Source organism: Miscanthus floridulus, chromosome 9 (genome assembly GCF_019320115.1).
Source record: "Miscanthus floridulus cultivar M001 chromosome 9, ASM1932011v1, whole genome shotgun sequence".
NCBI classification, from domain to species: Eukaryota; Viridiplantae; Streptophyta; class Magnoliopsida; order Poales; family Poaceae; genus Miscanthus; species Miscanthus floridulus.
Genome location: NC_089588.1, coordinates 112,388,635 through 112,414,669, shown reverse-complemented (window position 1 = coordinate 112,414,669; position 26,035 = coordinate 112,388,635). Strand labels below are relative to the sequence as shown.

The following is a 26,035-nucleotide window of genomic DNA, read 5'->3' as shown; positions in this document are numbered from 1 at the left end:
TCGAAGTTTGTCTTCATCTAATTTTTTTTGTCTTGCACTTATTTTTAGATACGGCTCCAGATCCAACCGCCTCTAAAGATAGGAGCATTTTTTTGAGGAGGTTGTAAATCCAAGTTATCTCTAAAAATGTTTTCTAGAGGCGAGCCAACAAGGGAACCATTTTTAGACAAATTTTGATTGAGCTGCCTCTACTAAAAAATGTCTCTGTTGCTAAAAATCATTTGTGTAATAGTGATAGCATCACTCACTTTTAAAATTACCTAGCAGTGATAATCCACTATTACTATTGGCTATAAATAGTAGACATTGATATAAGTTGCCAGTGATGTACCCAGCAGTGGTAACCATTTTCCATAGTAGTGGTAAGCTAAGTGCTCTTCTGTCACACCCAGTTTTGAAAACACAACCGAATGCACATCACATGTATGCCAAGATCTGTTTATTCATACATGCGACGACAAAAGTGATACATTGCAGTGTTTATTACAAAAGCGATTACATATTACAAAAATGATCAGAGGGTCTAAACACAAAATTAAATCAGAGTTCCTGCAAAACAGGTCTCCATCCCTTCATATTATATTATAAAAATTATTTAAAAATCTATATTTTTCACGGTATAAATTGCAAAAACCCTAATTAAATCTTGAAAATTTTAGAAAAACGATAAAAACATTAATTTTATTCAGTGAAAACTATTCACAACCCAGAATGAAATTTTTGGGGTGTGACAGACTAACCCCTTAACAAGAATCTCGCCCCGAGATTCGCTGAAGCTACAGTCATAACGAAGAACCAAATCACTTAAGATCATAATAACAAAACATTCAACCGCACAAGGGCACACTAACATGGTAGGGTTCTTAGACGAAAACACACTAGCACACAACTTAGCATCGTTGCTATCGTAAAAGCGCTCGGGGGTGAAAACCTTCCTATAAAGGGCATAGGGGTAAAACAATCTTGAAATCTTCAGTCTTCTTTAGTGTGACGATTCTTCATGTTGACGTTGAATCTTCATCCTCATAACATCTTCAATTCTCGAAGTAGAATCTCCAGCTCCATTCCATTGGTCTTGGAGATACGAGGGGTTACGTTGAAGAGTTTTACTTTGAAACAAAGCATCAAGGAGAAAGACAACAAGAGAGTAGACTTTGTTTTTACTAAAATAGCTCCAAAAGATGACCATTGCTAACTAGGCTGACGTCCTACGGTCAACACAACTCTCATACCACCTTGTCACACCCGATTTTGAAAACACAACCGAATGCACATCACATGTATGCTAGGATCTGTTTATTCACACATGCGACGACAAAAGTGATACATTGCAGTGTTTATTACAAAAGTGATTACATATTACAAAAATGACCAGAGGGTCTAAACACAAAATTACATCAGAGTTCCAGCAGAACAGTGTCTCCATCCCTTCATATTATATTATAAAAGTTATTTAAAAATCTACATTTTCACAGTATAAATTGCAAATACCCTAATTAAATCTTGGAAATTTTAGAAAAATGATAAAAGCATTAATTTTATTCAGTGAAAACTATTCACAACCCAAAATGAAAATTTTGGGGTGTGACATCTTCTTTGAGAGTATCTTTTTCTTTAGATGGTTGCTGCTTATTTTGATATCTTCATCAGAGTCTAGATTTAACACTAGTAGGATATTGATTTTTAGAAGCCGGCAAATTGCATTTACCGAGGCGGCACCACTGTCTTCCTATAGGCTGTGGCACATGATCTCTGTTAATCAAAGATGCTGAGACGGGCTACAATGCCTAACTCTCGAAATCAGAAAAAAAAATGTAGCCTAGTCCTCATCATGGGGCTAGCTGACAAGCCTGATACCAAGCCCACCATAGGGTCCGCTCCTCCCAGTGCCTCACGCTCTCTTCCGCATTGTCGTTGACCAGATCCATCGTCGAGCCCGTTGTTGATCCCATCGCCACCGTCGAGCCCATCCTCCACCCTCCTTCCTTGCAGCATATCTAGGCAAATAAAGATCTAGGATAGGAGATCCTTACTTGAGAAGTTGAGATCCAGGTTTTGTCCTCATAGATCTAGCCGATGTCTCGCAGATCTAGATGACAATGGCCATGAGCATAGAGCAGGGCTTCATCTGTGATGCCATGCTTGCGCTACCATCGGCCTACCACGTCTACTCCACCTTTGGCCACTACGAGGCCGCTCCACATTGTCCACCGTAGCCACCGAACGGACCAAGATCCTAAAGGTTCCCCATAGGGCTAACTACACGGTAAGGAGATGGGCCGGCCCACGGTCTGCCAAGAAGGCGCAGAATAAGGTGGCGTGACCTCCAAGGCAAGAAGGACCGACCTAGTCGGATTTACGGAAAGTCTATCTCAGTAGTAGGATTAGAACTCTTTTATTGTAACCAAGTAGGACTAAAATTATGCACATGCCCTCTAGACTATATAAAGAGAGACAGGGACATCCCCTTGTAACTTCTTCAGACATAGCAATCCAACGCAAGGCAACACGCCACACAGGATGTAGGGTATTACGCTATTCAGCAACCTAAACCTATATAAATCGTTGTCTTGCGTTCATCATCGAGTTTAGCTTACGTCGATCCCCACCAATCCTCGTTTTGGGTAACCCCGTAACAAGGTTGCCAGTCATCAGACACCGACACCACCATCGAAGAGAGAATAAATGGGGAGAGAGGGCCACGTGTGCCTCGCAAAAGGGGCCAAGAGGCAGCAGGTGAGCCCACGCAAGCTAGGGGCGGCCTCCGCGTGACCACGCCACCTCCACCTCCCATGCCACTATTGGAGGGAGCAGATAGGAAGAGAGAGGGATGGCGAGCCTGCGTGCGTCAACTAGAAGGGGTCGAAAGGGGAGCCCGCGCACGCTGCGGGGGCTGCCACTACGCAACCGCACCACCTCCTTCGCCCTAGCCACCATCGGAATAGAGGAGATATGGGGATAGAGAGGGACAGCAAGGTTGGGGACGGTGACTAGTGTTACCATTGGAGTCCAATACTTCGATGGATGTGGATGGATCAGTGCACGACCGGATTAATCCGATGGGTTGTATACAAGGGACTAGGCCTTCCTGCTGCAACACACCACTCCAATGCTCTCTAGTTTCTCCACTACGCTTCCAACACTGCTGCCTCTGGAGTGCAACTCCGGTGACTATACCAGAAGTATGCTTACAGGCATCTTCTCTCTAACTCAAACTAGGCTCACCTGGAATCTTCAATGACCACACCAGATAGCTCTGGTGCCACCGAAAGATCCAGTGCACCTCTGGTGCTACTGAGTATATTTCTTCACATCCATTTGTTCGGGCTTCACTTCTTTGATGTCATGCTGTATGCTTGTCATCTAGGGTATTCAATGCTCCTCTTTGATCTTCCTTAGAGGTGTTGATTGCTTGATCTCTACCTTCGCCTAGCTAGCCCAAGTCATTCCCTTGCATCCATAAGATTAAGTACCTTGTATACTAGCAAACATTGTTAGTCCTAATGGTTATGTTGTCACTGAACCACCAAAATCAATAAACCCTTGCTATGGGCCATATTTCTTGCACAGGTTTCATGATAGGTTTACATATTTTTTTTCAAATTTTCCATATTGGCATTAATATTACATACATCTTTCTTGTGTTACAAAAAAAAGTGTTTTTCCATATTTGTCCTATGTTTTAAAAAATGAATATTTAGAAATAAATATAATAATTATATCCATATATGACCTCTAACTCTAAGGATCCTATGAGTAAATCACATTTTTTTCAGTCATATCCTCCATTTAATATTTAACTAAGTGGACATTCTACAGTAATTTAACTATAGAAGAGCAAATACCATTCACCGAACTTAGGGACCATTTGGATCACTTTGGATTATTGTATTCTAAATTGTGAATTGGCATGGTAATCTAAACTATGGATTGTAGTAATCTGGTTTTATTTGGTACCCAAGATTATAGGTGTTGGGTTTTTGTTGGATGTGGCTTACTGGATTCCAATAATCCACTGGTTGGATTATTATATTATGTCCCATAATCTAGCTAGGCATTTTGAATCTCTTAGAGATTATTGTTGTCAGAATAAGGTGATCCATATAGGCCCTTAAGTAGTAGTGGCACCATATGCATTGGTTGCAACATTGTTGTTGGTGATCCAAACCAATACATAGTTGCCCCATCTGCATTGATTTGCATCGTCACTGGATGACATTTTTTGGCAGTATGCTCCACGAGAGTGAGCTCGATTTTGTGTTTCTGAAGAAGCGTTCTTTAGTGCCACATTTCTGCTCAACTGAGCATCCAGTCCAGTCTCCTATTCAGCTCAAAGCTCACGTGACCCAGTTCGAAATATGTCCTCCAAGCAAGGTTTACCTACCTGAGAGTAGAGAGAAATTACGTGGTGACATACTCGCTGCCTATCAAGAGACGACTTTTACAGAGGTTGTCGGTTTTATGCCAGCATATATGAACTTACCTGATCAAATATATAAATCTTCTTTATCCAGTTTGTTGAGCTCACGTATTATATCCCATACAAAAGGTCTTCTGTTCGGGTCTTTGTGCAAGCAGCTTTGAGCCAATTCGAGGCATTTTGTCACTTGATGAACCGATCGCATATGTTTTCCTGATTTGTTCCACCTTTGTTCCCATCTACAAAGTACCTGCCATTTATCTGAGTTGACTAAGAATAGTACCAGAATATTTAGTACAAATACCATGAATGCACGCCATTTGGAGCTCATCAAACTATCGGAGCAACACCAGAATTTTATCGTTTATGCTGAATTCGAGCATCCTAAAATAATGGGACCAAAAATATTTCTGAACTATATATATACACACACGCGCACGTGCTATTCTACACCCTAGGTGTAGAATAATTATACTACACCAAGCTGTTATACTGAAAAAAATTCAGTACAATTCAGTAGCCGCTTGTCAGTATTATTCAGTATTCGTGGTACTGACACGTACTGCTGATTGATACTGAACCCGGTTCAATATTATTCAGTATTTCGTGACCAGAATATATATTGTATTGATAGTTCCTTGTAAAATCCACCTTGCCAGGAAAAAAAATCAAAATGGACCTAGCTTGATGAATGCTAGAAGAAATTGTGAAATTATCATTTTACCTAGTAACATCAACAAATTATTTTTTCGGAGCTAGCAAAAGTGCAGCTCTTTGTCATGTGCACAATAAACTCTTATAATTTCATAATAAATTTAAAATTCAGTTTTCTTTTATCGGCTGCCCCTTTGTCAAATTTGCATTTGGTATGAGAGAATTAGTAGACACAATGTGTTTTGTGGGTGGAGACTTAAATTCTGTTGGTTGTTTGGTGTTGCTGTGCATTTTAATAGGATGGAGAAAGGAATTCGAAGGTCTAACTCTTACAATTTTAAGAGTTACCCTCGTCAAGGACATGTACAACAGTGTTGTGACTAGTGTTCCTAACAAATGATGATAACACCGATTTCTTCTCAATTAAAATAGGACTACATCAAAGGTTAGCCTTGAGCCTGTATCTCTTTGTCTTGGTAATGGATGAGGTTACAAGGAACATTCAAGGGATATCCCTTAGTGTATGCTTTTCACAGACGATATTGTGTTAGTTGATGAAAACCAGGCAGGAGTAAATTGGAAACTGGAGTTGTGGCGGCAGACCCTTGAGTCCAAAGGTTTTAGAGTAAGCAGAACTATGCGGCTTTGGCACCGCTGCACATGAGGAGGGAGATGTGAGTTCGGAAGGTTAAATAGTGCCTAAGAAAGATGCCTTTCGATATCTAGGACCGATGCTACAGAGGGATGAAGATATTAATGCAGACTTTAGCCATAGAATCAAAGCAGGGTGGATGAAGTCGCGCCAAGCATCTGACATTCTCTATGACGAGAGGGTACCACAAAAGTTAAAAGGCAAGTTTTATAGAAAAATAATTAGACCCGCTATGTTGTATGGAGTAGAATGTTGGCCTACAAAAAGACAACATGTTCAACAAATGAGTGTTGCAGAAATACATATGTTGCACTGGATTTGTGGTCACACAAGAATCGACAGAGTTCTGAACAATGATATACATGATCATCTAGGGGTAGCACCAATTAAAGAAAAACTTGTCCAACATTGATTGAGGTGGTTTGGCCATGAACAAATGAGACCTTTAGTGTGTTGTGGAGTTCTAAGTCAAGATAATAATATGAGGAGAGGTAGAGGAAGACAACAATTGACATGGAGAGGTAATAAAAAGAGATTTGAAAGGTTTGGATATACCTAAAGATCTATGTTTGAATAGGAGTGCTTGGAAAGCAGCTATTGATGTGCCTGAACCGTGACTAGGGGCTCTTATTGGGTTTCAACTCTAGTCTACTCCAACTTACTTGGAACTAAAAGACTTTGTTGTTGTTGTTGTTGTTATTGTTGTTGTTGTTGTTGTTATATTATGCTACCCTTCACAAAACATTGCTAGTTGTTTGTGCTAGGAACATTTTAAAGGTTTTTTAGTATAAAATAAGACTTCCTTAGCCTTCGCCAATGCAACAAACAATTAATGTAGTCTGGATGTATAGTTAAAATGCATAAATATGTAGATAAAATAAGGTTGGCGTGTTTATGAAAAAGGGTTCAAATGAAACGAGGAGATAAATCACACGTACATTAGTAATACTAGGATTCTTCTTACTTCCAGTCACCAACTCTATGATTATAATGCCCAGACTATAAATGTCTGCCTTGCGTGATGTCACGCCATCAGAAATCCTCTCTGGAGCAGAGTATCCACTGCATAATTAAAATGAAAGTTCGTTATGACATAAAGAAAAGGGAAGGTATGAAAATAAGGAGAAAGAACAAATGCGCCATTCCAAACATGGAAATCAATAAACTCCATGGTAAGCTCTTGCATGATATTAAATAGAATATCGAAGCAGGTTTCCAAAGTCAGGAGAGACAATTGACATGAATCATACAAAGCATTTGTTGTCCTCTCACCAGCATGATCCAGTGGGAAAAAAAACAAAAACAATTATTACCTACCTTTACAGTTGCGTCTTAGCAATTTCCAGTTTTTGACTCGAAAACTATAGTGATAATTTTATGGAACCTTATGAACTTAGCCATACTGTAGTGTGTAACTTACAGCTGCCGCAGACATTTATCACTCGTACATACGAGTTTTGATATACCAAAATCTGCAATCTTTGGAACCATGTCCTCATCTAGTAGGATACTTGCAGGCTTGAGGTCCATGTGAATGATATCCTTTTCCTTGTGAAGATAACATAAACCCTCACAGATTCCCTTAATTATCTGATAACGTGTATGCCATTCAAGCCCACTTAATTCATCTGCAAAAATAAAATAACAATATGAATGTACTGTGTGCATCTACCAAATGGCCATTTTGTGTTTTCTGTGTTTGACATATAACCAAACATTAGTGAAATAAAATGAAGAACCGATAAAATTGAAGGTTATAAAATAAAAGAAGTAAAATGATTATATGGAATGTATTATATACTTATGTAAATGCACATAGATTTATATTATATTACCAGAAAGATGTTCGCCAAGGTTTCCTTTGCTTAAATACTCGAAACATAGGAATCTTTCCAGTTTCTCAGCAATGACAATGTCACCACCTATTTCTATCTCCTTTTCTACTGTATAAGAACAGTATCCTAGAAACCGCAATACATTTTGATGCTGAGCCAACGTCATATTTCCAATCTGCTGATGAAACATCCCATCGTTAATATTGAGGTTTCCTGTAAGCCTTGTCACAACAACAATCTGCACGATAGCCTGGTTAATCTTATATGTGTTAGCGTGGCTATGATAATATAAAGTTCAGATAAGCTGTATAGAAACTTGCTCGAAAGGTCCAACAAAAAGATTAATTTTTACCTTGAAACATTCTCCGAGTTCATTATGACCAATCTTTCGCTCATCAGAAAAGTTTTGAGTGATGAATTGTAAAAGTGGATATGACAGATTACTTGGCTTTTCTCTTCCCTCAACTATATGCTCCAACACATTTAGATCCTCATATATATCAGCAAATCTATGTAAACGATGTGGTCAAAGTTAGGCACAATGAAAAATCAGCTTGCTTCCTGAATAGAGCAAACTAACCGGTAGAACTTCATGAATTCCTTAAAACGTCCGAAACCTATTTATTCTTTCCCTAATCCTGCTGTTAACCCAATGCCTTGACCTCCACCATGCCAATCATCTTCTTCAGCTCAGAGAACCGAAGCCGTCCGAGTGACTTGGTGAGGATGTCAGCGAATTGCCGACCAGTTTCGACGAACTCGATGACGATATGCCCTCCATCGACGCAGTCCCTGAGGAAGTGGAACTTGATGTCGATATGCTTGCTCCAGTCATGGAGGACCGGATTCTTGGCGAGGGCGATGGTGGGCTGGTTGTCCACCATCCGTGCTGGCGGACGAGCTTTCTCGCCGATCAGCTCGCCCAGCAGCCGGTGCAGCCACACAGCTTGGCATGCCACTGTGGCCGCCGCCACGTACTCCGCCTCGCACGTAGACAGTGCCACCACTTTCTGCTTCAGCGACAGCCATGAAATTAGGGCCGACCCAAGGAAGACAAGCACGCCGGAGGTGCTCCGCCGGCTGTCGATATCGCCCGCCATGTCTGCATCGCTAAAGACCATGGGCCGTAGCCCACTTCCACCGCCGGTCTTGGGGAAGACAATCCCCTGATCCATCGTTCCCTTGATGTAGCGCAGCAGCCGCTTCACCGCAGCCAATGATCCTCTCGAGGATCCTCCATGAAGCGGCCGACATAGCCCACGGCGAATGCAATGTCCGGCCTTGTGTGGACTAGGTAGCGCAGCCCGCCGACGATGCTCCGGTAGAGTGTTGCATCTACCTTCGTCGTGGTGCTGGCCTTTGTCAGCTTCAGCCGCTCCTCCATCGGAGTCGCGCATGGCTTGCAATCTGCCATGCCGCTCCGCTCCAACAACTTCACCGCGTACGCGCTCTGACCGAGCGTGAGCACCTACTTTCCCTGTTTCACCTCGATGTTGAGATAGTAGGAGAGCGCGCCGAGATCGCTCATTCGAAAACGAGCCATCATCTCGAGCTTGAAACTGTCGATGTCCTCCGCACGCGCACCGGTGTCGATCAAGTCATCCACATACACGCCGACGACGAGTTCCTTATTCCCCCGTCGCCACGTGTAGAGAGCATGCTCTGTTGCGCAGCGCGTGAACCCAAGCGCGCCCAGTGTGGCGTCAAGCTTGGCGCTCCATGCCCGCGGGGCCTGCCATAGCCCGTAGAGCGCCTTGTGCAGTCGGAGCACCTTGTGCTCTGCTCCCTTAACGGCGAAGCCCAGAGCTTGCCTGACGAAGATTGTCTCCGCCAGCTCGCCATTGAGGAAGGCCGATTTTACGTCCAGGTGATGGACGCGCCAGTCCCTTGCCACTGCCAAAGCCAGCAGCAGTCGGACGGACTCCATGTGCGCCACTAGCGCAAAGACTTCCTCGAAGTCGATGCCCTCACGCTAGCCGTGGGCGACGAGACGCGCCTTGTGCTTGATGGCGCCGCGCTCGTCCTGCTTCACCTTGCACACCCACTTCAGCCCGATCGGACGGCATCCTGGAGGCGGATCGAGGAGCTCCCAAGTCTCGTTCTCCTCGATCGCCTTCATCTCCTCCAGCATCGCCCATCGCCAATTGGCGTCGCGCTCAGCCAGCGCGAACGTGGGTGGCTCCTCTGCACTGACAAGAAGCAGCTCTTGATCGTCGAGCAGCCAACTCGCCAGGCCCGAGGCCCCTACATTGCCGATGATGTTGTCCAACCTGCGGAACCACACCTCCTCACCGTCGTGGAAGGCATCCACGAACTCGCTGATGTCGCTTGGAGGATAGGTGAACTCGATCGGTGTCGATGGAGTCCTCTGTTCCGCAAGAGTGGTCGGCACTGCTGCTGGAGTGCTCGGCACCCCTATTGGAGTGCCCGGCACCACTTCTGGACCGCTCGGCACCACTGCAGGACCGCTCAGCACCACTCCTGGAGTGCTCAGCACCAATGCAAGACCCCTCAGCACCACTCCTGGAGTGCTCGGCACCACTCCTAGAGTGGTCGGATCCACTGCTGGAGTGATCGGCTCTGCTACTGGAGTGGTCGGCACCTCCTCTCCAGCGTCTCCATCACCGTGGATGACTAAATGCTCGACGACGAAGGTGTTGCTGAAGCCGTCAGCTTCCCCCGTTCCTAGACCCTCCTAGTCCCAGGCCGCCTTCTCGTCGAATACGACGTCGCGCGAGACAACCACCATGCCTCCACGCAGGTCGTAGAGCCGATACGGCTTTAGTGCCCTCCTCGTAGCCTAGGAGCTCCATCGGCGTGGTCCTGTCTTCTAGCTTGGTAAGGAATGGCTTCGTCTTCTTGACATGGCTGATGCAACCGAACGTCCTAAGGAAGGACACGCTCGGCTTGCTCCCGTGCCATGCTTAGAACGGCGTCACACCCTTTAGGGCCTTTGTGAGCATGCGGTTGAGGATGAACACCGCCGTGGTCACCACCTCTCTCCAGAACTGTGCGGCATGCTCTTGGCTTTCATCATGGATCTAGCCATGCCGACCACCATCTGGTTCCGCCGCTCCACCACGCCATTCTGCTGTGACGAGTACGGTGCGGTGTGGTGTCGCACCACACCCTGATCTGCGCAGCACGCAGCGAACTCCACTGAAGTGAATTCATCGCCGCGATCTATCCTCAGCATGCGCAGCTTCTTTCCGGACTCTGCCTCCGCCCACGCCTGGAACCTCTTGATCACATCTACCGCCTCGTCCTTGCTCGTCAGGAGTTGCAGCCACATGTAGCGACTGCAATCATCCACGAGTAGAAGGAAATACCGCCGCCGGCCATGCGTGGCCAGCGTGATTGGCCCGCAGAGGTCGCCGTGGACGAGCTCGAGGGCGTCCGCCGTGCGATACTTGGCCGGCAGCTATCACACAACTTGCTTGCGTGCTCGATGTGGGGCAGCCCTCGGACCATCTACTCCAGCCGACCGAGTGCGTCGAAGCTGAGATGTCCGAACCGGGCATGCCATAGCCACGATTCCTCGGTGTGCCGCGTCACCAGGCACACTGGCTGCTCCTCCTTCAAATCGAGCAGGTACAATCGATTACGGGAGCGTTTTACCTTGGCGAGAAGATGCCGCTCCCGATCGCGGATCTTCAAGATCCCGCTCTCGATCAGTATCTCGCATGCGCACTCGTAAAGCTGCCCGATGCTGACGATGCTCGAGCACAGCTGTGGGATGTAATCCGTCAGCGCCCAGTGCTCGCCGTTCTGATACCACTTGTCCCGAGAACTCTCCACATAGGTGAGCAATCTGCTCACCGGCACACTCACACTAGGCTAGAGGTTGAAGAGGGGTTGAGAACATCACACACACACGAGCTCCGACGCTGGCCGGACTCTGTTTCCTAAATGTGGCGAACTGAACTTTCTATTGCTATGCTAGCTGATATATACCACTCTAACTGTACCTTGCCAGGTACAAGGGTAGTTGGCAAGTACTCCAACCCTCAACTGCTCCTATCTTATCATAGTACATAGACATGTCATATTACCATACTACTACAATGACTAGATGTGACAGCAGGACTGACTTCTGTGACAACCCCTGCTGCGCGGGTACAGAGAGAGGGAGCACCAGATTATTTCTAACATTTATTTTCCAGTTTGGTCATTCATTGGCACCGCATAAGTAATAGATTATTCAAAACAAATCCCCATAAGTCACTCTAGTGTTTTAGATGGCAATAGGAAACATAAAAAAGTTAATGCAATTGGTGCTCTATACATCAATATACTCAATTCATTGCACATTATTACCCTGAACAAACAACAGAAATTCAATGTGTGTCGATTCAGCTAGCTACTAATCATCATTTGTATGTGACTGGCAAAACCAGATCATTATAAGGTGCCATACCAGTTAAGCAATTGCATCGCATCAGTTGGATAATAACTAACTTGGCCTTATGTAATGGAAGAAAAAGGAAACCAGGCTTGTGCGAATTAAGAAAATATAAGAGTAATAATGTTTGGTGAATCTGTAAGTTCCTATGTCAAATTGGCACAGGAACTTATTAAAAAATTACCATGTGTATACCTAGAATATTCATGAAGAGCTCGTACGGACAGTGCTTGGAATCTTTTAACAATCTGCAGTTCAAAGAAAAAAGATAAGCAGGTTTATTTTGTCATCTTAAATTTAAGTAGACAAAATAAAAATCCAAATAAAGCATAACTTCCTAGAATGTCTAGTCAAACATCTCCAACCTTGACCATTAGTTAAATAAAAAGCTATTTTTATTAGTCACAATAAAATAGTATAAATGTTTTCCAGTGAAAAAAAAATTTAGACTACAGTATTAAATTGGAACACTATTATTAGTATCCGTAGAAACATAGTAAGATTGGAGGAATCACCACACACCTATTGTGAGTGGTGCCTTTCATATATATAACCATGTACAGGGATAGTACTAGCTTGTGATACAATTTAGCGTGGTACAACAATAGGCTATACAATTATCCTAATACCTGCCCACAGTCATAGCGGTAGAATCACGGATGCATAGATTGGTCCAGAAGTAAAAAAAAAAAAAAAAAAAAAAAAAAAACTGTACAGGGAGATGCTGCAGATGTACGAGGCAAAGCGCTGGTTCCAAGCCCAGGGAGCCTGCTTAGGCCCGTACAAGGATTTCTGCCAGAAGACAAACATAGTCGGGAACAGCGGGGTCCACATAGCCCGATGGCTGCTGGTAGTACATGGTCCTCCCAGGTGACCGTGGAGGAAGGTGTTCTTCACAACTAGCTGATGAATAGGCCAATCACGTGAGGCAATGATCTTGAGGACAATGTGGATCGTCCCCGGTTTGACAATGGTGCTGAACGTTTCGTCATAGTTGATGTTGACTTGCTGGGACAAGCCCCGGAGCCCGGACAACCCAGCGTGCCTTTTGCCAAGCCAGGGAGCTGTAAGAGTAGAACATGTGCTTGTACAGCCACTTGCCAGTGACAACGTTAGCACCTGGCAGTCGAGGCACGAGGCGCGAGGTGTCGTTCTCGATGAGAGCCTTGTACTCCTCCGCCATTTGCAGCACACCAATTGGGGTTGATGAGGACGCTACAATAGTTCGTCAGGATAGGCAAGGCCGTCATGGCAGAGAGGTTGAGGCAGTCGACGGCGCGCAGGCAGCCAGTCTGAGAACATGTCATGGGATGCAAAGGAGGTGGCGTTGCCAGAGCAGCCACGATCACTGGGGGCAGCCGGCCTGATGTCGCCAGCGTAGATGACCGTCTAGTCATGGAGGTCCGACTGCTCGACCTTACCGGAGGTAGGAGCAACCGAAGGAGCACGCGGTCGCTCAACATCCATGGACGGAGCTTCCAACGGTGGAGAGTGTCCCTGGATCAAAAGATCTAGTGACAACGGCAAAGAGGCCGCCGAGGGTGTGGAGGCAAATGTAAACACGGACTCATCAAAGACAACATGACGTCAAACAATGATGCGACGGGTGGACATGTCCATGCAATGATATCCCTTGTGAGAGGGTGGTATCCAAGAAACACACATGGAGTCGAACAGGGGGGGGTTTATGAGGCGTCGTGGCACTGGTTCTGGTAATAGAGACAACCGAACACGAAGGGACGAATAATCCAAGAGCTTCTGATGCAGAAGTGGGTATGGGATGTTGTGATGTACAGATGAGGAGGGGCACTTATTGATCACGTAGGTGGTGGCAGCTACGGCTCCAGACCAAGGGCGGAGGAATGGACGCGTGGATCAGCAGGGTACAAAGACAGTGTTGTTGACGTGGCGAGGTCTATGGGCATGAGACACAAAGCAATGTCACAGCTAGATAGAAATGAAATGGTGGGATTTTTAACGAATTTGGTGCCGTTATCGGCCCAAAAACTCTCCGATATGGCATTGAACGGCGTATGAGCATGGGCAACAAAATCGACGATATGGCGGTGCACATCAGACTTGTGGTATAAAGGAAACGACCAACAAAAATGAGAATAATCATCAAGAAACATGAGATAATATTTATAAATCTAGAGTGCTAAGAACCACAGATGTCCATAATCATAGTGAATTAAGTCAAAAGGTGTAGTCGTTACAGAAGGCGGGCTCCCAAATGAGAGCCGCGTGTGCTTGCCAAGCTGATAGGCATGACAAGGACCGCGGGCCCTTTTACAAGAAATGAATGACATGTTCTGGAGCATGGCGATGGCGGAAGCACCAGGGTCACCAAGGCGGTGATGCCAAAAGGTGGACGAAGTAGCGAGGCTACAATTGTAACGTGGCGATGAAGCGATGATGTAGGGGTCCCCGCTACTATTGCAGCAAAGAATCACGTGCCTCGTCTGATGGTCCTTAATAGAAAAATCCAAAGTGTCAAACTTGATGGAACAATTACTATCGCGAGTGAACTAGCGAACAGAAAGTAAATTCCACACTAGAGCATAAGCAACTAGGACATTGCCAAGGAGAAAGGTAGTGTATAATGCTGACAAGGTGGATGTGCCACGATAAGAAATTGGAATGTTGTTACCGTTGCCTACAATGATGAAAGAATCAGAGTGAGGTAGGTGGGAGAACAGTATACCATCTGATGACGACAAGTGAGCGGTGGCGCCGGTGTTGAGGACCCAAGGGTTCGCACTCTAAAGAGCCATCCTGTTCAAGGCAGTGATGAGGCTGGCCTGATCCCACCTGCCAGCACCCTGCTGTGGTGCGGCAGGCAGCAAAACCGTCAAGTCAGAGAATTAGCGGGCGCATAGGCGATGTGCGCCTACGGGTACTCGCCCAGAACACCAGGCTACTAATGGCCCCATGGCACCGGCAATGGGGCGCCTCTGCTGTAGCGCACCCCACAAGGTGAAGCACATCTAGAGGCTGGATGGCCAAGTGAGGCACAGTAGCCACCGCCGCCATTGTTGTTGCCACCGCACTTGTAGCCGCCCTGGTCGTTTCTGCCGCTAACACCGCCGCTGACCTGGTTTGGCCGACTTGAGTAGCAGTAGCAGCTGACCTGGCTTGGGGTCGGCTGTGCAGACAGTCGTTTCTCCCTTCTTCATTGGATGAGGGAAAATTCGATTCATCTTGCTGAAGATTTCTTCCCCCATCTTTGCTAGCCCTTCTTGCTTGATCTTGTTGCAGCGAGCACGCTGAAGTTTGCATCTTTGAATTCTCAACAAACCCAAAGGGCACCATGTTGGTTGAAAGTTCTCAAGAGCCGATGTGCTACTATGGGCCTTATGATCATTAACAACAATGCCCCTGGATATTTTCTCCGCGTCAAATTGGTCCAGATTGCCAATGACAATCGGTCCTTCAATTTCTTTGATTGGAACATCTGCGGAGCTGATTTTGATGATTATTTGCTCATCGGACTTTTCTACGGGATCAGCGAGAACTTCCTTGTCCCTCAACACATATACTTGCTCTGCTGATGCCTTACCCTTTTGTTGGACCTGATTAGCAGGTTCATCTAAAACCAGCTTAAATCGGTCCTGCCTTGTTGGGGCTAGATTGGCTGTAGCTCAATCGGCTATGAGGGACTCATCATTGCTCATTGTGAGATAAACCAACAGGCATCCTCCAACGGTGAGGAATTTGGCGTAGTAATGGGTAAGGAATCCACTCTCCATCTTTACATGTGTGCTGCAATTTTTGTATATAGACAGCTTGACCGATTTCGAAAATTGGTGTCGCTGATTTTTGCTTGTCCATGGGAATTTGGGCTTGCCCCCCGAGCGTGGAAGATTTGATAGTGATCTTGAGGCTCTCCCGATTCCCATTGGACTTTTCGAGCACCACCTCACGAACTAAGACTTTCTTTCCCTTCCTTGATTCCCTGGGTTCGCCGATTATCACATTTTTTCTAATAGTCAAATCGGCTTGTTCCGTCCGAATACAAATGGCTGGATATTTAATTCCAGAGTTTCATCCATGGAAAGTGTCTTATTACAATGAAAAGGATGTGCATCTCCATCATGCTTAGCTTGCATGTCCAATCGCCTCTATTGATTTCCTAAACTGATAAACAGATTGATGCCAATCAGTTTGGGAGGCATCACATGAATCGTCGGGCATTGGGACCTTGCTCGATGACTTTGGATGACCTTGCCCTTGCTATTTTGAATTGAATCATCCGTTTGCCCCTGGTTTGGATGCTGTCAGATGGTCATGGAATAAATGAATTAAAAAAATTCAAAATCTGAAAAAAGAAAGGCGAAAAGACCAAATTGCCCCTTATCCTTATATTCAGCCTCCATAAGGAAACTATGCCTTTCTCATGGGCCGGCTGCATCGACCGGGGCGTCAGGGGCATCCGGCGGCGGCGGCGTTGGCAGCGCACATGCGCGGTGCGGCAACGGCTCCCAACGGCGAGGCTCGTCGCGCGTGGGGCTGCGGCGGGGCTCGGCACGTAACGCGCGGTGTGGGGGCGTGCGAGGGCCGCGGGGCTTGGCACGCGACGCGCGGTGTGGGGGCTTCGGGCGTTCGGCGCTCAGAAGCAGCCGTGGCTCGGTCGCTCGGGCGCGGACGTGCGGTGGCCGGCGTACAGTGGCAGGCGGCGGCTCTCATCCGGTCCTCGTCCTTCCAAATCTCGGAGGCCTGCGGGCCGCTGCGGCTCCGGCGCCTGGCAGCGGGTCGCGTCCTCGGTACGGCGCCTCCCCCGGCGGCGTTTGCGTCCTCGGCACGACGCACAGGCGGCCCGGCCCCGCTCCCCAGCGCCCCATCCCCGTACCCCCAGCGGCCATAGCCTGACCCTGCGCCCCGGCGGCTAGGCCCCAGCACCACATCTCCGGTGGCCGCGCCATGGCCGGACGGTCGACGATGTCGGAGTCGCTGTCGAGCACCTCGCGATGAAGCCAAGGTCGTCCGCCGCCACTACCCTGCCCTGCAGCTCCGCCCAAGGCCGAGCGCCACCGCGCTCGCCTCCGTTGGCCGGATTCGAGGTTGCGCTGCTCTACTTCCCCCATCCCTCTTGCCCTTCTGCTCCCCTGCTTCTCTCTCTTCTCTCCGTTCCGCGCCGAGCGCTCTGCTCTTCCCCTCCCCTTGATGCCTCTTTTGGAAGAGGACGGCCGCAGGTCGCCGGGGCAGTCGCTGGTGCTCCCCTGTCTTATCTCACCACCTTGCTTCTCTCTTGCTCTGTCAAATCTCTTCCGTAGACCACTCAGAAGGAAAAGGAGCAGATGCGCCTCACCGACGGCACCCAATGCCCAGCTCTCAGCATCGTCGCCAGGGCCAACCAGGGCGCGCCACCTCGCCCCGTGGACCCCGCGCGTCAGTGGCTCTGTCTTCCTCTTCCCCTGTCCATAGACTCGGCTCACATAGGCTAAAGACAGAGAGCGCATGGTTCACCGATCGGTGCATAAGAGCAGCAGCAACAGAGCACCCACCTGCCTCGGCCAGATAGGGGCAAAATCGCAATTAGGCATAATAAACGAGGGGCAAAATCGCATGGGTATTCATGTCCTTTTGTACAAAGTTTAACACCGTTAGGGGTGGATGACGGAGCAGGGACAAACTGGTGCTTCGTGAATGGCACAGTAGGGGTAAATTCACAAAGTCAAAAAAAATAGGGGCAAAATCACAGTTTCGACACAAAACAAGGGTACAAACGCAAGAGCCCCAATTTTAAAAATAGAAACTAAGCATTTGTCTCATTAAATATATTTACTTTAAAAATAATGTTATAACTAATCTAATGATATATACTTATTACATATTATTATACTTTTATATATATTTCGTTAAACTTAAAATTAATTAACGCTTCAAAGTATAAAATGTGCATTTATTTTAGGTTTCAGCGAGTAGTTAGTGACTACAGTTATTTCTCTAATAAAATAATCACTCTATCTTTGAATAAATTAATTTTTAGAGTTGTTTTAAATCAAACTTCTTAAGTTTTTCAAATCCATAGAAAAAATTATCATGATTTATGACATGAAATTTGCACCATTTAATACGCCATAAAATTATTTTTATAATGTATTTATTTATTGTCACAAATACTTATATTTTAAATGACTTGAAACAACTTTGTGAATAGAGCAAGTAAAATACTCCTTCAGGTTACCCAGGTTACCCAGGCATTAGAAATAGGCATCCGAGGTGCCTGTTTGGCACACCTTCACCAACAACTTTATAAATTGTTGTGAGTTGTTTTTTTTATTAAACCTTTTTTTTCAAAATAGTTTTACGAGTGAAGCTATTTTTTCTCTCCTCGAAGAGATGAGTTGGGATGAAGTAAAAAAAAATAGTTTATCCCAACTTCATTTGAAGTAAGTGGGCCCTAATTTGGGTAGGTGGCAGATTTGCCCCGTGAAGCGCTGGCGTGGTCACGGTTGCCGCCGGGCACGCGCGCACGGGGTCGAAGGCGCGTCCGCCGGGCTGGGGCGCGGCCGCCGGAGCGCAGGGACGCCGGGCTGGGGCGCGGCCGCCGGAGCGCAGGGACGGGCCGCAGGCGCCGGGGACGCGGGGCCGAGGCGCGGCTGCCGAGGACATGGGATAGGCCGCGCGTCCGCCGGGGCAGAGCTGGGATGCGGCCGCGGGGACGCGGGGCTGGGCGCGGCTGCCGGGGCGCAGCCCGCCGGGGCATGGCCACCAGGGCGCGTGGCCACCGGGACGCAGCCCACCGGGTACGAGCAGGTCGGTCGCCGGGGCACGGCCGCCAGGGCGCGCGGCCACCGGGGCGCAGCCCGCCGGGGACACGGCCGCCAGGGCGCGCTGCCGCCGGGGACGCGGCCCCCGGGCACGAGCGGCTCGGCCGCCGGAGGCATGCGTGGACGCCGCCCGAACCAAGCATCGGGAGGAAGACGGGCGTCGCCGGATGCGCTCGGGAAGAAGAAGAGCGAACAAGAAAAAAACCGTGAGGAGATGAGAAAAAGAAAGAAAAAGAAAAACAAAGGGCATTTTAGTTATTTTTTCATTTGGAACATCATACGCACTTGTTTTGCCAAACAGGAGATCAAAACAGCTTAGCTTCACATAGAAAGCTGCTTTTGAAGCTAAAACAAAAAAAAAAAAGCTTTATGGGTAAAGTTGAGCTATGCCAAACGAGGCTTAATTCTGCTTCGATTCACATGAATTTATTGGACCTCTCGTATGAAAACATATATAAAAGAAAATTTTAGCCATATGAATAAATTAGTAAAATATGTCCATATATTTAAAAACTCCCTGTATGTTCTATCCTATCCTTATAAAATTAGTATAAAACTTAAATGATAATTTATGACTATTAGTTACGCAAGGAGCTTAACAGGTTTTTGTGGTGGCGATAATCATTGCATCGAAGTGTTTGTTATTTGGCTGCATCCACCACTGTCCTATTCTAGTTTGTGTGGCTACACTCGTATCTAAATTATGATAAAAAAAATAGTTAACTTTCAATCCCATCAATATGAACTCATATGGATTGAGGTGGTTTTAAGTGCATCAAACAAGCCTCAAAGGACACGTACCGTTTGGCTTAGTTTTAGGGTCTCTTTGGAGAGCTCTAACTTTTAAAAAATAGATCTAGATCATCTGATCCACTATAGAGTAGCTCCATCGTGGACCTAGGTTTCATCCCACGTATTTGGTATAGCTTCAGTTCTGAGTTATCTCCCTCTATCTCACTGCACCTGAGCCCACGCATCCGCTCTTCATCCCATCTTTCCTCCCCTTCCTAGTTCAGAGCATAGCACACTAGAGCTCACGGTCGATGGCGAGATGATGACTGGAGCACACGAAGCAGGCACGCGTGGCCGGCGGCGGGGCGACAAGCCATGGTGGGCACGGCAAGAGCTTCCGGTGGAGCCTGCCGAGCGCCACCAGCCACAGTGGGGACGGGGGTGCACCGACACCAGTGGAGATGGCCGCGGTTAGCGGCAGGAGCGGCGACGAGATGAAGCCAGGAACAGCGGCTCACGTGCGACGTATGTGGTTGACATGGGGAAACAAGAGAAGGAAAGAACATACCTTTTGGTAATTAGTGGCATGATGGGTAATCTTCCCCAATTCCATTAATCTGGTGGTTTTTCATAGCATCTCTTGAAGTGCTTCATGAAATCTGTGGATCGGGGGTATATTTATGGATTTTTTGTGGAGCCGCTAAATTGTGGATCTACGTGGGTGTGGTAGTGTTTGGCTTGAAAAAGTTGGATCTGGAAATGTTTTTCATGAATCTAGAGCTGCTGGAGCTAGAGCCTTTTGATCAACCCAAACCCAACAAGTTGAAGTCATTTTTTCCCGAAATTGTTACTACTGCCGCTTGCTGATCTCAATGATGCGGTGGCAGTGCAATCTGGGATCTTCCCCTGGGGACTGGTAGGCCGTAGGCCAATGTTCTGGCCTGACGAAACTGCAAACGCGGAACGGGGGAAAAAACACGGGTACTTTAGTGACAGATTATTGCGAATGCGAAGCATGCTCTGTTTCGGTGTGCAATGAGATTACAGGATAGGATAGTGGTCAATGGTGACCCCATGCTCTGTTTTGGTGTGCTCTGTTCTGTGCATGAATCAGTACAACGTGGCCCGTCGCAATTCTGCAGATTGTTTGTTTATCCTTTGAAAAATCACGTCTAACTTTCGTTGATGATTACGTGTACGAGGAGCTGTGAGAGCTGCGATGACTTGTCACCCATTACGCAGGCTCATCGGCACAGGTTAGTTCATGGTTGTGTACTACTCCAGTTTGTAGTACAACCTGCACCAGTGCAAAGTACACATACAGACTGTGTTGGATTGCATCGACCAGATATATGTGTGTCGGTTATGTGTGCACGGTGGCCTCACATGCACGTCGTGTAGAGAAAAGTCCACCTCAGCAGCACATGGTTATTCTCAGTTCAGGTGCCGGCAAAAGTCCGCCACGGCAGGAGTACTCAACAAAGAAGCTAGCGGCACCAAAAAAAAAACAAAAAAAACAAAAAAAAAACAAAAAAAAAAAACAAAGAAGCTAGCTTTGGACTTGTCCATGTGCTAGCCAGCACATCCGGGCAAAAGTCCACCGCAGCAGAGAATTAGCCACCACCAACAACTCCTACATGCGCCTGTTATCATGTCGACACCACATGTAGCTGCCAAGCATACCCAGTTACATGGTCACATACTCACATATCTTTGCATATGTATACGGGAGTGGATATAACAAACGCTCGACAGCCCAACAGCTCTCTGCACAGGAACCAAGAAAGCTAGCTACACCCATTTGCAAAGAGCTAGTGCTAGGAAATGGAGAGCGCAACAGCGGATCCACACTTCGTGCTGGTTCCATGGCAAGGAAGCATCAGCCACATCATCCCGATGACCGACATCGGCCGCCTCCTCGCCTCCCACGGCGCGGCGGTCACCATCATCACGACGCCCGCCAACGCCCCACTCGTCCAGAGCCGCGTGGAAGACCTCGCGACAACAACACCACTACCACTACCTCCGGGCACGGCGGGGACGATCACGGTCACCGCGATCCCGTTCCCAGCGGCGGAGGCCGGCCTGCCCGAGGGCTGCGAGAGGATGGACCTCCTCCGGTCCCCCGCCGACGTGCCGCGCTTCTTCGCCGCCAACAGACAGTTTGGCGAGGCGGTGGCGCTTCACTGCCGCAGCGAGGCGATGCCGCGCCGGCCCAGCTGCGTCGTCGCCGGGATGTGCCACACGTGGACGCTCGGCATGGCGCGCGAGCTCGGCGTGCCGTGCTACATCTTCCACGGTTTCGGCGCGTTCCCTCTGCTCTGCATCGAGTACCTCTACAAGCACAGGCCGCACGAGGCCGTCTCGTCGGCGGACGAGCTCGTCAACATCCCGGTCCTGCCGGCGTTCGACTGCAGGCTCTCGCGTGCGCAGCTGCCGACGCATTTTGCGCCGTCGACGACCATGGGTGCTGGGAGGATGCAGGAGATACGGGAGTTCGACGTGGCCGTGGACGGCGTGGTCGTGAACAGCTTCCAGGAGCTTGAGCACGGCTCCTGCGAGCTTCTCGCGGCGGCGACCGGCAAAACCGTCGTCGCTGTTGGCCCCGTCTCACTCTGCCGCTCACCTACTCTTGATCCACAGGCCATGACAGACGATGCGAGGCAGGTCATGGAGTGGCTGGACACCAAGGAGACGAAGTCCGTGGTGTACGTCAGCTTTGGCAGCGCCGGGTGCATGCCACCGGCGCAGCTGATGCAGCTGGGCATGGCACTAGCATCGTGCTCTTGGCCTGTCGTGTGGGTGGTCAAGGGCACCGACGACGTGAAGAAGTGGCTACGTGAGAGCTTCAACGACGACAGCAAGTGCTTGGTAGTGCGAGGCTGGGCTCCCCAGGTCCCCATCCTGGCTCACCACGCCGTCGGCGGCTTCCTCACGCACTGTGGGTGGGGCTCGACTCTGGAGGCCATTGCCGCCGGCATGCCCATGGCGACTTGGCCGCTTTTTGCTGAGCAGTTTCTCAACGAGAGGCTCATCGTGGATGTGCTTGGTGTTGGGGTATCCGTAGGCGTGACAAAACCAACAGAAAACGTCCTCACTGCTGGTACAACCAACGGTAGCAAAGCCGATGTCGAGGCGGAGGTCGGTATGGAGCAAGTGGCGAAGGCCTTGGAGAGGCTGATGGATCAGGGTGACGTAGGGGAGCAGAGGAGGAGGAAGGCTCAGGAGCTCAAGGCAAAGGCAAATGGAGCATTGGAGAAGGGTGGGTCATCTTACATGAATTTGGAGAAGCTAATCCAATGTGCTTCATGATAGAATAATTAACTTGTGACATTTAATTATGCTTTGCTGAATAATATAGCCGGCATCCAACCTTGTACTATGTTCCAATCACCAAATTTGTTTGATGTCTTTGAGATTAGCGTGTTGGGCTGATCTGATCTTGAATTTTTTTCAGCTTATTTCAGCTTATTCTCTCTTACAGAACACTATTAAATCAATCGAAATCAGCCGAACTATGGTGGAAATCTGTGCCAGCCGAACACCCAAGGTTAGATTGTTTATTATGTGTATGTTTGTGTTTGAAGACTTAATTGAGATTGAAGGTAGTGAAGGAATTGAGATGTGATGGAGTCGAAACACTATTTAACCTACCGTGTGATCCAATGAATACCGAAGAAACCACTGAACTGTTTTGTCACAATAACAAAATTCTTTATTTCCGATGCCATACAAAGCAATAGGAAGTAACGGCAAAGTTACTCCAAGAATATAAGGGTCATACATTTCTATTGTTTCTTAAGGCTAGAACGAGGTCATACATTCCTACGTCCAAGACTATTCAAGACCAAAAACACAGTTTAAAAAGCTAAGGAGAGTAAAAATCGAGCTTTGTAAATTGAGGATTGGAAAGATGGACATATGGCCCGAGGCCCGTGGGCATGAACCATGGCCTGGTAGTTTAGCCCGACCCAGGCATGACACGGCCCGATAGCCATTGTGCCCGTGCTGGCTTGGCCAGCTGGGCGTGCCTTGCTTGGGCTGCTCCCTGGGCACGGTGTGTTTGCGTAGCCCGGCAAGAGTAGATGTCGGCCCGACAAGGCCCGCTATAACAATATACACGCCACCATGTTTCTCAAAAACCTAGCACAACTCTCGATCTCCCATACCGCACTCGCACCTGCTCCCTCTGACTCTCACATTGAATTGTGCGTTTCTCTCCTCGCTCCTCGGCACGCAGCTATGCCAACCGAGCAGGCACGATGCCACGACCCCATCAGCCTCGCATGGCGAGGTGACGCGGCACCCAATCACGCTTGGGGCATGGCGGCACGACCCCCTTGGCCTCCCATAGGCATGTTGACGTGGGCCTCCCGAGCACGACAGGCTTACCAGCGCATGGGCCGGGCCGACACGACCCAAGGCTTAAAGGCCCGTGTTCATGCCTAAGGGGTAGCTTGTGGGCATGACCTGCTAACTAGGCGTGTCATGCCAGCCCGACACCTCACGGGCCATGCCTTAGCGGGGCCTTGCCATGCCGTGCGGTCTGCTTGGCCATATATAATTCGACCATAGCGAAAGTTGAGGGGTCAATAAAAACTTTTTTTCCATAAAACAATGCTGGTCAACGAGGAGAGAAAATAGAGACGGGCCTCATTGCCGCCATGGCCCATGGGCTTAATTAATGTCCTTTCTTTTTTCTATCAAGGGCCAAGGCGCCCACCTGTTCATGTTTCTTGACGACCCGGCGTCCATCAGACGTCGTCCAAATTGCCGTCTCTTTAATTTTCTTGTTGTCTTCATTTCTCTCTATATAAGGCTGAAGCTCATTGGTTCAGTGAATAGCAGTCTGCTCTGCAATCCGTACAAGATCATTTGTGCTGGACTCGGCAGCTTCCGTCAGTAACTTCAATTTCGACCAATTGGAGCCATACTGAAATTTACCATATAATTAGCTGATGACGAAGCCATTGCGGACATTTGTCAAAGGATACGTATGGAGATGGTGAAGCAGCAACAACTCTCTAACTTGTCAGCCTTCCAAGGACGCAAAATTCTCCTCCTGCTACCCAGACAACACGGGAAAGAGCATCACCCACATAATAAGAATGTTTCCTTCTGGAGGTTTGCCTTATATACAGTTGTTTATAACTGACGTAGCCTAAAGCTGACCAAACGCACATGTAAAAGTCGCGGTTAGAATACGCGAAACTACGACTAGCTTGCACAGTTGCACCAATGAATAGGCAAATCCACACGGCATCACACGGATGGAACCAAATGCTGACTTTTATTGGCCCGCGCCAGCTCTTGGGAATATAACGAAATGACTAATGTTACTGAAGCATCCAAATGGCATCGTCACTACTGGAGACCGGCTCTTTGCCGAGTGCCAGGTGGTTTGCCGAGTGTTGTTTTTCGGACACTCGGCAAAGACGCGTTTACCGAGTATTTTTTTTACACTCGGCGAGAGTCTATTTGCCGAGTGTTTTTTTTACACTCGGCAAAGAGCCTCTTTGCCGAGTGTTTTTTTTGACACTCGGCAAAGAGCTTCTTTGCCGAGTGTTATTTTTTTTGACACTCGGCAAATAAAATTTCAAAGCATATTTTGAAGCAGTAAATTAATTCAAATGAAAAAGTTTTCAACTACAAAGTTGTATAACTCATCAAGATGTACAATGTTTGTTTTGGTCTTTTCTTCATACGACAAAGTGAAAATAAATTTGTTCACAAATCTAACATATCTCTCTTGTAGTTGATGAAACTACAAGAGAGATATATAAGATTTGTGAACAATGTTAGAACGACCATGTCGGATGAACAGATGACCAAACAACCAAAATAAACTTTGTAGATCTTAAAAAGTTATGAAACTTTGTAATTGACAACTTTTTGATTTGAAAACATCTTGTCATGCAAAACTGCGTTTGAATTTCAAAATTTTAAAATTCGAACTTTTCAAACGACCTCGGATGAAAAAACAACCAAAATAAACTCTGTAGATCTCGAAAAGTTATGAAACATTGTAGTTGACAACTTTTTGATTTGAAAACATCTTGTCATGCAAAACTGTGTTTGAATTTCAAAATTTTAAAATTCAAATTTTATAAATGACCTCCGATGGAAAAACTTCCTAAACTAAAAGTGTAGATCTCGAAAAGTTATGAAACTTTGTAGTTTACAACTTTTTGATTTGAAAACATCTTGTCATGCAAAATTATGTTTGAATTTCAAAATTTTAAAATTCAAATTTTATAAACGACCTCGGATGGAAAAACTTCCTAAACTAAAAGTGTAGATCCCAAAAAGTTATGAAACTTTGTAGTTTACAACTTTTTTATTTGAATTCGTTTAGGGCCTCAAACATGCAATTTACACTCGGTTTAGTATAATATATTGGGAACCAAATGCTGACTTTAATTTATTGGCCCGCGCCAGCTCTTGGGAATATAACGAAATGACTAATGTTACTGAAGCATCCAAATGGCATCATAGATGAAGACATATTTAGTTAAGTGCATAGAATTGTCCGTAAGTTTTGGAATTCTTACTTCCTCATCTTTTTTT

The 26,035-nt window shown here is 47.2% G+C and overlaps 3 protein-coding genes across 3 annotated transcripts; 1 reads left to right on the top strand and 2 right to left on the bottom strand.

Moving 5' to 3' along the window:
* Positions 1–1,368: 1,368 nt before the first annotated feature.
* LOC136480591 (cysteine-rich receptor-like protein kinase 26) lies at positions 1,369–13,146 on the bottom strand. The gene is made up of 7 exons (XM_066478089.1): positions 13,009–13,146; positions 12,159–12,211; positions 7,914–8,070; positions 7,562–7,811; positions 7,147–7,354; positions 6,691–6,788; positions 1,369–3,481 (listed from the first exon to the last, which is right to left on the bottom strand). The coding sequence occupies exons 1-7, from the start codon at positions 13,144–13,146 to the stop codon at positions 3,444–3,446; spliced, it is 942 nt and encodes a 313-aa protein (XP_066334186.1). The 3' UTR covers positions 1,369–3,443.
* Positions 13,147–18,412: 5,266 nt separating this feature from the next.
* Positions 18,413–18,853, bottom strand: LOC136480590 (predicted GPI-anchored protein 58). Its single transcript, XM_066478088.1, has one exon. It carries the CDS (start codon positions 18,851–18,853, stop codon positions 18,413–18,415), a length of 441 nt encoding a protein of 146 aa, XP_066334185.1.
* A 2,439-nt stretch (positions 18,854–21,292) lies between these two features.
* Positions 21,293–22,823, top strand: LOC136482676 (UDP-glycosyltransferase 73C7-like). The gene has a single exon (XM_066479881.1). The coding sequence runs from the start codon at positions 21,293–21,295 to the stop codon at positions 22,778–22,780; it is 1,488 nt and encodes a 495-aa protein (XP_066335978.1). The 3' UTR covers positions 22,781–22,823.
* Positions 22,824–26,035: the final 3,212 nt, after the last annotated feature.

Bases quoted from the DNA above. Each gene is read 5' to 3' on its own strand.
- LOC136480590 (XM_066478088.1), bottom strand. From the start codon at position 18,853: ATGCCTCCGGCGGCCGAGCCGCTCGTGCCCGGGGGCCGCGTCCCCGGC.
- LOC136482676 (XM_066479881.1), top strand. From the start codon at position 21,293: ATGGAGAGCGCAACAGCGGATCCACACTTCGTGCTGGTTCCATGGCAA.
- LOC136480591 (XM_066478089.1), bottom strand. From the start codon at position 13,146: ATGGCGGAGGAGTACAAGGCTCTCATCGAGAACGACACCTCGCGCCTC. The intron at 8,071-12,158 runs GTATACACATGG...TCGTTTACATAG, and splicing joins GCTCTTCATGAATATTCTAG to ATTTGCTGATATATATGAGG. The intron at 7,812-7,913 runs GTAAAAATTAAT...AAGATTAACCAG, and splicing joins AACTCGGAGAATGTTTCAAG to GCTATCGTGCAGATTGTTGT.